Genomic DNA, 15836 nt, shown 5'->3' with positions numbered 1-15836 from the left:
CTGAGCCACTGGAGGGCAGTCACTACAGTGTTGTGCAGGTGGCCAGGATCCCACAATGTGGTCTTTGACTTTATAATGCCCCCTCATGACAGCAGTTTTCTTATCAATGGTGACCACGTCATCCTCTTCCTTTATGACCTCCCACAGCACCTGGGCTGAAGCCCGGGCACACAAAGGATGTTTGGTAAATATTGACCGATTGTCCTTTGTTCAATAACTTATCCACCTATAGGAGCTCGACAAATATTAATGCTTTGGTAAAACCTCTCAAGACATCCAAAACGAGATGTATGTATGAACGATCTACTAGTGAACCACAGTATTTAGCTTCTTGCCACTTGATATGCAAAACAGGGCCATCATGAGTCTTGAGACCAGGTGGGCACCTTTATAAGTAAGAACTACAGAGAGTCATTGGCCACCGAGGCCGGCTCTTGCCTGTGGGGTTTGCCTTTCTTTGTAGTCTCACACTTTTGCTTTCAATTCCCTGATGGATTTCAGACTTAACAGGGTGCATACATGATGGCAGGGCCAAAGCATTCTTTGAAACATTGAGGTGATGGTGAGTACCGACAGGGTCACCGTGAGAGGGATACTGGCCTCAAATCTGACAAATGCCCACGTGGCACCTTTAACACAAACCACCCAGAATCCCTGTGAGCAGCAGCCCTGGGGAGGCGGCTGGTTATGGGGAATCTCTCCCCTGCCCCGCGCAGAGAAACCTCCCACTCCTGCATAGACAGGTGCAAGGAAGCATGTGGAAATACTGGCCCAGGTCGTCTTGCGCATTCTCTTTGCAGCTTTGATGGTATGTTTTTTGCTTTTGGCAAATAATGCATCGCTTAAGGATGGGATCTGCTTTCCATTTCTTTTGAGTTCCCTAAAAACTACTGTAGTTGAGCTAAAATTTCTCTGTGATGTGGTGGGAAGAACCAGGTATGATAGAGGGTTGCATTTTATGAGATATAAGATACTTTCAATTCTGATCATTCTTATTCTACCTTTTAGTGAAAAATCTTTTTTTGAATTTATTATTTTTATTTCTTTTTTTACATTTGTTTTTATTTAAGTTTGATTTACCAACATATAATATAATACCCAGTGCTCATCCCATTAGTGAAAAATCTGATAGACCACTTATCCTCCTCTGATGGATTAGTGCTCATTTCTAGAAAGTCAGAATCATGATCTGTTGTTTATTCTGACGGACTTTGAGGTGAAGGATGAGATGGTGCACAGCATGGGGACACACCCATGGCGCATTTGCGTCGGAGATTAGTAGTATAAACCCATGATCGTTTACTTGGCATTTTCCCACTGGGATACCAAGTGGACACTCATGCACGCTCTTCCTCCCCAACCCAGGACATAGTCAGGTCTTCATATCTAGCAGATTTGGTAAAGTGACTAATATGGATAGAAAGTTGAGACTGTGCTACAGGAGACCTAGGAATCAAAATCAGAAAATTTGAAATGACTGGAGACTTTATTTGCTATTAAGACAGACCCTGGATGGAATTCCAGAGAGGTCCCTCCCTCATCCTGGACCAGATCCCGAGTCTGAGAGTTGGCTTCTCTCAGGTTTGGTCACTCTCAGCTTCACAAACCACGTTATGTTATCTGGATTTTTATTTTTATTTATTTTATTTTTTAAAAGATTTATCTTTAATTTTTTTTTTGACACTGGGTTCAGAGTAAGAGTTTAATAAGGTACTTGAGGGCAGTTAAGATTACATTTCACAGTGTTATGTAGAATTCCGCTCCTATGTTAAATCTGATGTACTCAGTTTCAGCCAGGATAGACTACTGGTGGCTGAGAAAACCTCCATAAAATACTGGTTTATATTTAAAACTCCGGACAAATCCTTCATTGACATCACAGTAACGGGCACCATTCCGAAACAATTATTCTCTCCAGTAATCTTTTTCTTTCAATCATAACATAGAACTCTTACAGTCAATAAACCAACAATCTGAAAGTTTATAACAAGGAAACAAAACAGTATAAATGTCCAGAGCTGCTCATGAATATACAAATTAAAATTTACAAGGTAAGAATTTTAAATAGGAAAAACCTTTTTGTCCTAAATGTAATCTAGTCCTTGAATAAAAGCATACATTTTGTAATTATTTTAATGGCAAAATTTTAATGTCATTTCTTTTGTAGTTTAAAATGTGTGACTAAGTTAAAAGTGCCTTAACTATCTTTGAATGAAATATTTGAGAAGTTACATGATGGTAAGATCCTGTCCAGTAAACTTGATGGTTTGTACTAACATTTTCTAGCATAGAGCACCTTCAGTTTCACCTAGCACAACCAACCAAAGAAGCAGAGATATTCACGAGAGACTCAGAGAGAGAGAAAGGCAGAGACACAGGCAGAGGGAGAAGCAGGCTCCCTGCAGGGAGCACGATGCAGGGACTCGATCCCAGGACCCCAGGATCACGCCCTGAGCTGAAGGTAAATGCTCAACCAAATGAGCCACCCAGGCATCCCTACACACTACCCAGACTTATCCATGTTGGACTTTCTATTTGCCTTGATACCTCTCTTTTTATAAAAAGAAATAAAACAGTGAAAGTACCTCTTTTACCCATTCTTTTCCCTCCCTTCCTGGAGATAACCGCCATTCTGAAATCACTATACATTATTCCCGTGTATATCCATCAACAGTAGGTGATGGGGGTTTTTTTTGTTTTTATTTTATTTTCTTTTTTTTAAAGATTTTATTTATTTATTCATAGAGACAGAGAGAGAGAGAGAATGGCAGAGACACAGGCAAAGGGAGAAGCAGGCATCATACAGAGAGCCCGACATGGGACTTGATCCAGGGTCTCCAGGATCAGGACCCTGGGCTGACGGCAGCGCTAAACCGCTACGCCACCGGGGCTGCCCTGTTGTTGTTTTTAAATAATAGAAGTGATATTATAATGTACAGGCTTTGATCTTATATTTTACATTTAACTTCTGAAACATATTCCTATTGACAAAAATAGGCCTGATTCATTTATTTTAATGTGGAATGCATTGCCCTATTGATAAGCAATTATATATATTATTTCCAATTTCTTACTATCAAAACAATATGCACTCGTTCCATTTACTAGGTATTGTCCAAAGGCTTATCCAAGTAGATGCATTAATTACACTCATTAACTTTGAGGAAGAGTTCCTCTTTCTCTGTACCCTTGTCAGTATTTTGTGAGGTGGGTACAATCCATGTGATCGAAGTGGTGTGTAAATGTTAGGTGATTGTATCGTTCCCCACTGTGAGTGATGTTGGGCCCCTTTCCATCCTTTACCATGAATTACCTGTATGTGTATTTTAAAAACCATGTTTGTCTTTTTCTCACTGGTTTGTAGAAATTCTTTGTGTCCTTCAAACATTATATGGTCTCATTCATTTGGGGAATATAAAAAATAGTGAAAGGGAATAAAGGGGAAAGGAGAAAAAATGAGTGGGAAATATCAGAGAGGGAGACAGACACGAGAGACTCCTAACTCTGGAAAACGAACTAGGGGTGGTGGAAAGGGAGGTGGGCGGGGGGTCGGGGTGACTGGGTGACGGGCACTGACGGGGGGTACTTGGTGGGATGAGCACTGGGTGTTATGCTATATGTTGGCAAATTGAACTCCAATAAAAAAAAAAAATTCTTTGTGTCCTTGATAGTGATCCTTTGTCCATTACATAGGTTTCAAATATCTTTTCCTAGTTTGTGACTGGGCTTTTTTTTTTAAAAAAAGATTTTATTTATTTATTCGTGAGAGACACAGAGGGAGAGGTAGAGACACAGGCAGAGGGAGAAGCAGGCTCCCTGTGGGGAGCCCGATGGGGGACTCGATCCCAGGACCCCGGGGTCATGCTCTGAGCTGAAGGCAGATGCTCAACCTCTGAGCCACCCAGGCATCCCTGTGGTTTGGCTTTTCTTTTTTTTTTTTTTTTCAAGATTTTATTAATTTATTCATGAGAGGCGGGGGGAGGGGTGCAGAGACACAGACAGAGGGAGAAGCAGGCTCCATGCAAGGAGCCTGATGTGGGACTCGATCCCAGGTCTCCAGGATCACATCCTGGGCCAAAGGCAGGTGCCAAACAGCTGAGCCACCCAGGGATCCCCTGGCTTGGCTTTTTATTCATCTGTCATGTCTGGCTGAAGAGATCCCTTGGATTTTAATTGAGTCAGACCTATCGACTGTACCTTCACAATGTGTGCAACTTTAGAAAATCTGAAGAAATCTTCCAAACCACAAAAGTATAGGATACAAAGTCATATAAAAATGAATTGCGCTTTTACATATTCACAGCAAACCATTGGAAGTCAAATTATCATCTGTGAATAAGGGAAATTTTACTTCTTCCTCTGTGATCTTTATGCCCTTTTCCCCTCTTGCCTTACTACACCTATTAGGACCACCCTGACAATGTTAAATAGAAATGAGGGCAAGAATCCTTGCCTTGTTCCTAGTCTTAAGGGAAGAATGCTCATGTTTTACCACAAAGAATGGTGCTGTGGTGTTTTTTTGGTAGATACTCTTTATCAGCTGCTGAAAGTTTCTCTCTATTCCTAATTGAGAGTCTTCACCATGTGTGAGTATGAACTTGGTTAAATGCTTTCAATGCATTTGTTGAAATGATCGTTTTTTTTTTCACTTTTTCTGTTAATGTAGTGAATTGCATTGATTGATTATCTGATGTTAAACCTTCCTTGATTTAATTTAATTTAATTTAATTTAATTTTATTTTATTTTATTTATTTGACACAGAGAGAGAGAGGAGAAGCAGAGTGAGCAGGAGGCAGAGGGAGAGGGAGAAGCAGGCTCCTTGCTGAGCAGGGATCCTGATGCAGGACTCGCTCCCAGGACCCTGAGATCATGACCTGAGCCAAAGGCAGATACTTCACTGATTGAGCCACCCAGGTGCCCCAAACCTACCTTTTTTTCATTAGACAAACCCTTATCATCCATGATGTGTTACTGGTTTTGTATGTTCTTGGGTTCAGCTTGCCAGTATTTTAAGTATTTCTGAATCTACATTTGTGGTGGTGTTTCGTAATTCATAATATATTTGCCAGGTTTTGGTATTAGATTTATGCTGGCCCCGTAAAATGAGCTGGGGAGCAATCCTTCTTCGTTGTCCCCCCCCTCCTTTTTTTTCCTTATAGTAGTTGGTGTGAGAGGGGAGCTCTTTGACAGAATTTCAGAAACCACCTGAATGTGAAATTTACTTTGCAGGAAGACTTTTGCTACTAACTACAAAATTTTCCATAGAAATAGGGATATCTAGATTTTCTATTTCTTCTTCTGTCCATCTGGTAAATTGTATTTTTCAAGGGATTTGTCCATTTCATCTGAGTCATCAGATTTGTGGGTATAAATATTGGTATTATTCTGCCTATCACCTGATTTTCCTTTCGAATGTTTGTAGGGCTACAACGGTAGCCCATCTTTCATTTCTGATATTGGTTATATGTGTGTTCTTTCATTGTTTTCTTGATGGGTCTAGTTAGAAACATATCGATTGTTTTTTTTTTCTCTTTTCAAAGATCCAGTATTAATAATTTTTTCCTTTTTTTTTTTCCACTTCTGTTAGTCCTTGTGATACTGTCTCACAGGTCCTAGAAACTTTGTTTTTCACCATTTTCACCATTTCTGTCCTTCCACCATGTGAGGCAAAGAAGAGAGCTCTTTGGTGGAGCTCTTCTTCTCTTTTGGAAGAGAGCTCTTCCACCTGTGAGCAAGAAGAGAGCTCTCCCCAGAAGGCGACCGTGCTGGCATCGTGATCCCAGCCTTCGAGCCTCCAGAGCTCTGAGAAATAACCGCTGCAGATGAGCCACCCCGTCCATGGTCTGCTGTGACAGCAGCCTGAGCACAGTAGGGGCCAGACACACACCCTCATATCCACTTGCAGGTTTTCCATCACTACACAACACGTATGTCAGAACATGACGGAGCATGACACACTCATGTGTGATCACATGGCTTGTGTTTCCAGAGCTTTGAACACTATGTGTGCCTGTGTTTCATCGGAGTCACACACAGACTGGAGGCCTGGAGGGAGGCCCGTTGGCTTAGGATGATCCCCGTTCACACTTCTGTTCCTGGTGTAATCATTACTAGTGCCCTGTATGCTCTGAGAAGTGTCCCAGTTTGGACAACTCAGGACACGGTCACCTCCCTAATGGGCCTCCCCTGGCCTGGGGGGTGGAGCCTGGCCCAGCTTTGACCAGGATACCGGAGTCTCACCATTCCCCAGAGGCCTATGTTGTCTCAGCCTCCCCTGAGACAAGGAAATTGGAACAAAGGACTCCCTGGGGATGATTTGGGTGACGTATGGGAGTGCAGGGAAGGGTTCTACAAACACTGGGGATTGATTTCACATGACCAGCGATTTGTAGAGACCAGCAATTGAAGGCGCACAGGGAGGGCAAATGTAGGCCTAGGGTGGGGATGGAAGCGTGGGCGTGTGGTTGGCACAGCAGATGGGGCTGGGGGGGGCAGGGCCCCGAGCACCAGGCAGAGGCCATGGGAAGCCCGGTCAGGGTGGAAAGGGGAAGGTCCCCGGGGCCCCAGCTCTCCAGGTCTCTCTCTGGGTGCTTTCCCCCCACCTTTGCGAGAAAACCCAAGTGAAGGTAGCTCTTGGGCTAGATGCACCTCGTGTGCGCTGGGGCTGCCGTAACAAAGGCCATCGGACTAGGTGGTTCCCGCAGAGAGAGCTCCTCCCTCACAGTGCGGGGGCCACAAAGTCTGAAATGAAGGTGCAAGCTGTGCTCCCGACCAGGGCGCTGGAGGAGGGTCCTTCCTGCCTCTTCCACCTCCCACAGCTGCAGGCAGTCCTGGGGGGCTCCTCGGCTCTTCCCTGCATCTCGCCCACCGGGCCCTCCATCATCACATGCCATCCCCCTGCGCGTCTGTGTTTCTGTCCTTCTGGGGACACCAACCATATTGGACTAAGGGCCACCCCACTCCTGTCTGACCTCATTTTAATTTAAGTACTTACACTTGCAACAACCCAGTTTCAAATAGTCCATACCCGGCGGTTCCAGGGAGGATATGGATTTTGGGAGGACAGTCTCCACTCCAGCACACTGGGAAGTCACTTGGTGACAATGGCTTGATTCACAGGGAAGAAATCTGAAACCCGAGAGCACAGGGGCTGCCCAGCGTGGCTGGCAGAGGACCATCTTCCGCCTTCCCTGGCTGTCCTCCTGGGACACGGCTCAGCGCAGTGCCAAGGGCCGGCGTGCAACAGGTGCAGGTCGGGGGCATCTCCATGTCCCATGCCCCGTGTCAATGCACTGCCAGAGCCCGGGCTTCCTGTTGGAGCTGGTCCAGCTGCTCAAGAAAGGCCCATCCGGGTCTGCAAGGCGGGGCTGCCAATGAGGGGCCTGGCGCCCCCAGGCACATCTGCTCCCTGGCTATTAGCTCTGTTTATTTCTAACTTATCGCTCTTCCTTTGGTGTCCTGGTCACCAGCTCACTCATTCCTGGGAAACTTTCCTGGTTGTCACAGCAGCTGGGGCTGATGCAACAGCCCCCAAACCCAAAGGAGCTCTGGAGTCGGGGCAACTATGGTGAAACCACCAGCAGTAGGCTTTGGTCTAGACATTGGCTCCTCCGAAACCCAGGGGCTGTCACATGCGCCCGTATATAGTAGGACAGGCACTGGTCCAGTGCTGGGGGCGGGAGGCACAAGGCCCGTGAGGGGGGTCCTGGGGCTCAGGGCCTGTGTTCTGACTCACCAGGGCCCTCTGTCCTCTACCGTCCCCTCTTCCAGAGTTGGTGGGGAGCCAACTGCACAGTGCCCCCCAGCTACCCCTCCATTTATCCACACCAAAGACAGGAGCCTCCAGGAAGTGTCTGAAAGCCCCTCTCCAGAAAGCAGCAGGAAGTTCTGTGCAAGAGCACAGAGGGAGGTGCCCACACCCAGGGCAGCTGCAGAACGGCGTGACAGCAGGTCAATAGGAGATCCCCCAGGGAGGTGTGTGATCCCAGGGCTGACCTAGGCGTGCCGATTAACCGGGCTGTGTATCTTTTCCCTCCATCTGGCTCTCTGCTGCCTTGAATCACCAAGAGTGACAGTCTCAGGGAGCCGAGAGGCAGCACGGAATATGTAAGCCTGTGTAGGTCACGCCGACTCTTGCCTTTGAGTGTTAGCTGTTCCTGCCTGGAACACCCTGTGCCCCTCACCCACCTGGGAACTCCTCTTCACTCCTCAAGACCCAGTTCAGACTGCACTTGCAAAGAGAAGCCTTACTACGCTACCTTGCGATCCCCATGTCAAGCCTTACTCTGCCTCACTGGCCTGTGGGCTCTGGGGTCAGGGGGCTCTGCTTGGTCCTTAGGGTCCAACACTAGAAGGCTGAGCACTTGCCCTCCATCCACGCTCAGTCCCTCCTTGTGACACAGACATGCCATCGGCCGTGCGCTCTGCGGGTGGGAGGTTGTGCAGCCCCAGTGCTCAGGGCCAGACCACCCGCTTCTCGGAGCTTCCTGGAGAACCGCACCTTCCCTGGGACACCAGCACACACAGCTCAGGGCGGGAGGGATTCGGAGGGGCAGGGTCCCAGGACGGTCCAGACACGTGGCCAGGGAGACTGTGGCAGAGGGAAGGCTTGAGAGGAGGAGTTAGGGGTGCACAGGACAGCCACTAGTCAGGGTGGGGCTCGCGACAGTCCTGGGCCTGCAGCTCTGGCCCTGGTTTTCATCCGTTCCTGGAAGATGAGCTCCCCATCCCCCGAGAGTCAGCAGGGAGGCTGGGGAAGGCTACAGACCTGTGAGCTCTGGAAGGCACAGTGGGCCCTTCGGACCCCGTCCTCTGCCCCTGGCTGGAGAGTTCGCTAGAACAGAGGAGACAAACACACAGGACCTTCCCCCCACAAACACTTCCCCAACGCTCTAGTCCCCACGGGCCAGCTCAGGCCCGCTGGCCACCGAGAGGTCTGTGCTCTCCCTGCCTGGCAGCCCAGCTCAGGCCCTGCTGCCCCCGGTGCCTCGGCTGCCCATCCATCAGACCCGAGGGTCTGGGTCACCCGGCAGGTGATGGACGGACGGATGTCCCCAGGTGCCCGGCTCACTCTGCGTGTCCCCCTCGTGCAGCCCTGGGAGCGGGGCGTGTGTGACAGGACAGGAGACTGGGGCCCAGGTGGTAAAGTGACTTGGGACCAAAACTCTCAGCTTCCCATTGGAAGTCCCACACGACCCTGTCTCCCCACGGGGGGCTCTCCAAGGGCAGGGGTTTATCACCTCAGCCCTCCAAGCCCCAGGCTCAGTTGACATCAACTGAGTTCACTGAAGCAAAAGGCCGGGTGGTTTTTCTCTGCGGTGGTGGCTGGGCACTGGCTGCCGGGGAGGATTTGGGGAGGATTTGGGAAGATTTGGGGAGGATTCAAGGAAGATTCCGGGAGGATTCAGGGAGGATTCGGGGAGGGACAGCACCCATACGGTTCCTTCTCCCCAGAGGATCCCAAGTGCGGTTGGGTGGAGACTGGGGCACTCCAGCGGCTTCAAACAGCTGTCCCTTCTGAGCCCGATTCTGGGGTGTTTGCGCTTTCCTGGGACCTGGCTCAGCTCCATGACCCTGCCGGGCCCAAGGATGTTGTGGGGAGTGGGAAGGCAGAGGTCCATCCAGAAGAGGCTCCCGGGGATTTTCTCTACAATGATCTTTTAATAACGCGGCTCCTGTCATCTGTGAGCTCGGTGCACGCTCTCCTGCGGGGCGCAAAGCCAGGCCTTAAGACAACACAGACAGTGCTCTGCCTTCAGCCTGCACTTGTCTTGCAAGAGGGGTGCAAACCAGGTGGAGAGGGTTGGGTCCTCACGGGCTAGGCCTGGGCTGTCACAAGGTGGGACCCAACCCCCATTGCCAAGGCGAGCACAGCCAGGCCCCTCAGTCACCGCGTGGAGGACAGCTCTGTGGACAAACTCTGGGGTGCTCCAGGTCCCCCTCCAACCCCGCACCCCCACCTGGGCGCTGAGGTGACCAGCCAGGTGCACCTGCTTCCAGATCCTAGCTCCGCCTGGTCCATGAGAGGAAGTCCCAACGGGCACCTTATATTGTGAGCCTCAGTTCATTTCTCTGGACCATGAGCATAATTATTCCCATCTCGTTTTGATAGGTTGTGGTAAAATAATTTCCAGGATATGCCCTTCATTTAAAAAAAAAAAAAAAAGGCGGATGAGCAAATGTGTCTCGTAAGTTCTCATTTGGGTTAAAAATGTGCTTGGAAAAGATAAAGAAAAAGAGAAAAAGAAAACGTGCTTGGATCTGGAGAAAACTTTTCTGGAAAAATACCTAAGAAAATGTTAAACAGGGCCGCATGGGTAGCTCAGCGGTTGAGCATCTGCCTTCGGCTCAAGTTGTGATCCTGGGGTCCTGGGATCGAGTCCCGCATCGGGCTCCCCGCAGGGAGCCTGCTTCTCCCTCTGCCTGTGTCTCTGCCTCTCTGTGTGTGTCTCTGATGAATAAATAAATAAAATCTTAAAAAAGAAAGAAAGAAAGAAAGAAGTGTTAAACACAGGTATCTCTAGACAGGGGAGGCCTTTATTTGGTATTGTCTGATTTTTTCAAAACCCACTGCATGCATCCTCTTGTTTTCAAAATATTACAATTTATTAAATTGAATTTCATTAAAATATTGTGTAAGTTTACTGAAGACGTTTATGAAAGTGTACTTAATGATAAAAATAAATCTTGCTGTCAACAATAAAAACAGAAAGGACGAGATTTTTAAGAATTTCGAGGAGGAAACGAGATCCGGGTGCACGGTGTGCCTGACTCGCCAGCGGGCCCCGTCTTTTCAGGTCCCCAAGCCCGGTCTGGGACTCCGGGCGCTGTGCTCACTGAGGAGGGAGCCTCCTGGACTGCTCCTGCCTGGGCTGCTGGCCACTGTCCGGCCCTGAAATGAGACTTCATCCTCTCCCCGAGGCCGGCCGAGCCTGGACCCACAGCCCTGCTCCCCGGAGAGGAGTGGAACCCAGAGACTGGAGTCTGGCCCCCCCGCTGCTTGCTACCGCCCTGGGGTCCGACTGCCTCTCGCCTTCAGGAAGACGAGCCGCTGGGGGCTGTAGGGCCCTGCGCCGGGAGAAGTAGGTGCGGCCAGAGCCAGAGGGAAGGGCCGTCCCCAGACAAACAGAAGCCAGAGGACCTGGGCAAACACAAGGGTATAAATGCGTCTTCTGGGCCGACGCGGCACGATCTCTGAGCGGTCGGGTCCCCAGAGCCCACCCGTGACCATGGAGGCCAGAGTGCTCTGGCTGCTGGTGGTGGTCCTGGTCCTGGGGTCCTCCAGCTTGGCAGTGGCTTACCAGGGCCTGGGTGAGTACTGCTCGGACTTCCTCTCCACTCCGTGGGAAGGAGGGGGCTGGTGGCAGAGTGGGGACAGAGGAGCAGGGGCAGGGACACAGGCCCCAGGCTCGGGGGGCCTCGTGGGGGCTCGGGGCAAGGTGACCAAGCCCCCTCGTCCGTTAGTAACTGCCAATCACCGGACGCACATGGTCCCTCTCAGTAGCACCACAAACTGGATCTTGCTGTTTCCGTTTCACAGACAAGCAAACTGAGGCTCAGAAAGCGAGTGACTGGTCGTGGGCAGCCCTCCCGGGCAGGGCTGGAACCGGGTTAGAACCCAGGTCTGCCCGGCCTGCTGGCAGCCGCTGCCAACCCTATTGCCCCATCGCCCTCTCGGCCGCAGATTTCTGAATTACCATAGAGGTCTTTATGCGCTGTGCTGGCACGTTTATGGAACAGAAAGTCCGGTGGGAGCAATTTCTTCCAGAACATTTTCGGTACACGCAGGCAGTTTTCACTCAGCGCTGGCACTGTGCCTGCAGGTGGGGGTGGGGGCGTGACTATCCCATCGACCCAAGTTTGAGGAAATTAGGGTGCGGCTCTTATCAGATGCCAGAGGCAGTGGTTCCCAGCTGGGGTGCCCCCCCGGGTCACCTGGGGAGCTGTGCACCTGCTGTAGCCCGGGATGCCCCCACCACGCCACACCGTCTCAGGGGTCCCAGTGGGAGCGACGTTCGGAGCTGCGGGAATGAGAATTTTCCGGGTAGCAGAGATAGGAGAGGATTTCGGGGATCTCCTGCGGGTTCTGTTTTCCTAAGAAAAATCCCGTCAGGCAACGAGGCAAACGTTGCGAAACTGGAGCCAACATAGGCTTGCTTGAGACACAAGAGTTGAGGATGGAAGGAGGTGCCGGGAAGGTGTGACAAACCGAGTAAATGGGGGACAGGGGGACACAGAAAAGGGGCAAAAAATAGCTCGCATTGTGGTCTTCTGTTTTGAGGGTGTATCATCTATTATACTATTTATTTTTTAAGGGGGGCAGTTTTTTGTTGATCAAACAGTGAAGGGAAACTCTGTTTCTGGGTTCAGGGGCCCCCAGATTTCCAGGGGTTCCTGCCAGCTGGAGGGAACCGCGGCCCCGTGGGCTCCCCGACGGGGCCCTGGGGGCGCATGAGTGCGAGGGGCACCCTGGCAGAGGCCAGAGCTCCCCCCGAGCGTGTGAAACCATCCACGGGCGAGGGTCGTCCTCAAGCAGATGCCGGGGTGGGGCTGGGGTCCTGCGCCTCCACCCCAGATGCTGGGGGAGGCTGCGCGCTCGCAGGATGAAGTCAGCAGACCGACCCAGGCTGGCAAGGGCTCCGGGTGCTGACCGGGTGTCATTTGGGACAGCGACGAACCTGTGTGAGGTGCCGCCCAAGGACAGGGTGGACTGCGGCTACCCCGAGATCACCTCCGAGCAGTGCGTCAATCGGGGCTGCTGCTTCGACTCCAGCATCCACGGGGTGCCCTGGTGCTTCAAGCCGTTGCAGGACACAGGTAAGCGGCCCCAGGGGGGAGCCCCCAGGTCCCCAGGAAGCCACGCACGCCCTGGCGGGACACCCAGCGCCGCGGCTTGTCCGGCGGTGGAGGCCTCGGTCAGAGGAGTCGTGCCCAGGGCAGTCGGTGGCCCGTGGCGGTCCCAGATGTCCCTCTGCTGAGAGGTTTGTGCCCAATCTAATAGCAGCTGTTCCGAAAAGATGTTCAGTCAAGGCACAACGTCGAGAGAACTAGTTTAAAGACTGTCTTGGAGGGAAATGGAAAATGCCCAGGCCTGGGAGGCCGGGCCAATGCCTGCAGCCGCGTTCAGCAAACACACCCCTGCCCTTGTGACGTGGTCCTGGCAGGGCCGACGGTGCAGCAGCGGGCACGGAGCCGGGTGCCCGTCCACACCCCGCCGTCTCCCCCCGCCCCGCCTCCACCGAGGGGCACAGGCGCCCTGTTCTTTTTTTATTTTAAAGATTTAATTTATTCATGAGAGAGACAGCGAGAGAGAGTCAGAGGCATACAGGCTCCCCGCAAGGAGCCTGATGCGGGACTTGATCCCAGACCCCAGTGCCTCAGTGGTGCAGCGGGGGCGGGACACCCCTGTCCGCCGCGAGCAGGTGTCGGCGCATGCGGGTGGGTGCCGCCCTGGCTCCATCAGCACCCCCCACCCCAACATCTCAGGCGTGAGGCCTGCTATAAGCCACCTGGCAGTCCAAATGCCTTCTAAGGACACAGGCCCCTATTTGGAAGTAGGTCCCTTCCTGGAGTCAGTACCCGCCCCCTTTGTCCCAGGGTGATAAGGGAGTGGGGCCTCCTTGTAGCCGATGCGAGCCGCCCCCGCAATCCCCATCGATGATGCCTGCCCCCTGGCCCAGTGCCCGGGGCCACCTGCCCCTTCCTGGCAAATCCAGGCAGAGGCCCACATAAGGTTTTGGGACCAGGAAGGGGTTGTCCATTCCCTCTTTGCTGGCTCTCCTCATTCCTTGGGGCCCCTCCATGTGGGGTGGGGGCTGAGGGTCCTACCCCTTCTCCTTCGGGGGCTGGCAGCCGCCCTGCTGAGGCCCATCTCTCCTATCACCTGCCCGAACCCCTAGGTTCCGGTGGGCTCTTCTTCGGAAGGTTGGACACTCAAAACACTTTCCCAGGGACTTGGGGTGAATGCAGCCCCAGGCCCTGACCTTGGAGCCTGTCTTGACCTTGAGAAGCCAGGCACCCGGTGGGTGGAGCCGAGGCAGGTCGTGGGGATGCAAGCCTGTGCTTTGTTTCCAGAATGCAGATTTTGAAGCAACGCCCTCGGCCCCGGACACCCTGGGAAGCGACCTCCCCCACTCCGGGACGCCCGCCTTGTCCCCTGGCTCATCCCTGCTTCTCTCTCACCCTGCTCCTGGCCAAAGCTAGCTCTGGGGCCTGATGTCTGAATGAATAAAGATCCCCGTACTCAGCACGAGGGCAGTTCCTCCTTCCTGAGACTCGATGCTCTTGTGTTTTATTTCTCCCAAGCGGCTCTCCTTTCTCAGCCTCACCTCCTTTCTCAGCCTCTGCCACCTGGGGGTGGCTGGAGGGGGTAGGAGCACCTCCAGCCCAGGGCCTCCCTCCTGGGGGGGCCTCGGAACTGCGAGGTGATCCCTAAATAGCTGCATCGTTTGCGTGAGGCTGTCAGAGGCCTCAGACCAAGCCCTGCGGAGGGAGGCAGGGAGGCCGAGCAGCCTCTTCAGTAGGCCAACCGCCCCCTGCGAATTCCGAAAAGACATTTCAAATGTAAGTTTCCAAAAAAAAAAAAAAAAAAAAAAAAAAAAAGAGGATTCATGTCTTCCTTCGTGGAGAGAGCAAACCAATAAAGCCATGTTTCCAACTGGCACTTTTTCCGGATTTATTTGCAAGTCAAGTTTAGCACCGGTGACCCCTTGGTGGCCTTCTTTTACTTTTTTTCTTCTGAAAACGGATGCGGCTTTGTGAAGAAATGAGCTAGTCTCACCTCGAGGATTCCGTCTCGGGTTCTCGTGGAGGCCTCACGACCCCCTAGGTGCAGGCTGCTGCGCCGTCGCTGACTTTCTGGGCCGCGTAGCTCCCCACGCACGGGCCTGCGGGGAGTCCCGAGAGCTGCCTGTGCTGCCGGCCTCTTGCGGCCCGAGATCCTGATCCGGATCCGGATCCTGAGATCTTGCGTGCTCCTCCGAGGCTCCTCCGAGCCCGACGGAAGCGGGGCTTCTTGGTCGGAGGCCTCCTCCTACCGAAAACAGGCACCAGCTCCCATCAGAACCACAGGCTGCGTTTCTGGAGCCCCTGGGGCCGGGTTCCCGGAGCTGAGCATGTCCCTGGAGGTGAGATATTATTAGCCCGGCCTTACGGATGAGGAACCATAAGGAGAAAGACTCGAAAAGGCCCGTGCAATGGGGTCTGCGGTGTGGGGGCCACGGCAGGACGTCCTGGCCTCTGAATCCAAAGCCCTGTGTGTTCCTTCTCATGCCCAGGCCCAGGGAGTGAACGTTTCTGGAAACATCTCAGACCACGTGGTGCATGCAAAGCGCAGCCTCCTCCCTCCCCTGGGCATGCTGCTACCCCGAGCAGCGCTCACCTGGACGTGCCCCCCTCCTTCTGCCTCTGTGTCCCCTTCTCTTCACAGACCAAGCCCAGCCTTTGAGGCCAGGCCTGATCTTAGCTGCGGCCGGGGGACTGCGCTGTGCTGTCACCGTCCCCCTTGCTACCCACCCCGTGCCTTCCCTCCAGGGCGGGGGGGCTCTGTTGCCCTCCTGCTCCTCGGCCTCATCAACGGTGACAAACCCCCCACCCCGTACCTCCCAGAATTCCCCTGATCCAGACTCCTCCTCCCACCGTGCTCCACCTGCCCCAGCAGGGACACCGGAGGGACAGGGTCCCCCCAGAATCTTCAGCAGGGGGCCCACCTTCCTCCCCCGTCCCTTCCTCAGTTACAGCAATGCTTCCTGCATGTTCCGGATACGTCACCTCTGGCCCTCGCCGCCCTGCGTGTGCTGGGTCAGGTTTCTACCGTCAGTGGAAAAGTATCAGGAGG

The 15836-nt window shown here is 52.5% G+C and overlaps 1 protein-coding gene across 1 annotated transcript; it reads left to right on the top strand.

Moving 5' to 3' along the window:
- Positions 1–11149: 11149 nt before the first annotated feature.
- Positions 11150–14272, top strand: TFF3 (trefoil factor 3). Its single transcript, XM_072807069.1, has 3 exons — positions 11150–11311; positions 12671–12817; positions 14075–14272. The coding sequence occupies exons 1-3, from the start codon at positions 11164–11166 to the stop codon at positions 14086–14088; spliced, it is 309 nt and encodes a 102-aa protein (XP_072663170.1). The 5' UTR covers positions 11150–11163; the 3' UTR covers positions 14089–14272.
- Positions 14273–15836: the final 1564 nt, after the last annotated feature.

The sequence above is a fragment of the Canis lupus genome, chromosome 30 (assembly GCF_048164855.1).
Source record: "Canis lupus baileyi chromosome 30, mCanLup2.hap1, whole genome shotgun sequence".
NCBI lineage: Eukaryota > Metazoa > Chordata > Mammalia > Carnivora > Canidae > Canis > Canis lupus.
This window is presented reverse-complemented; position numbering and strand designations above follow the sequence as displayed.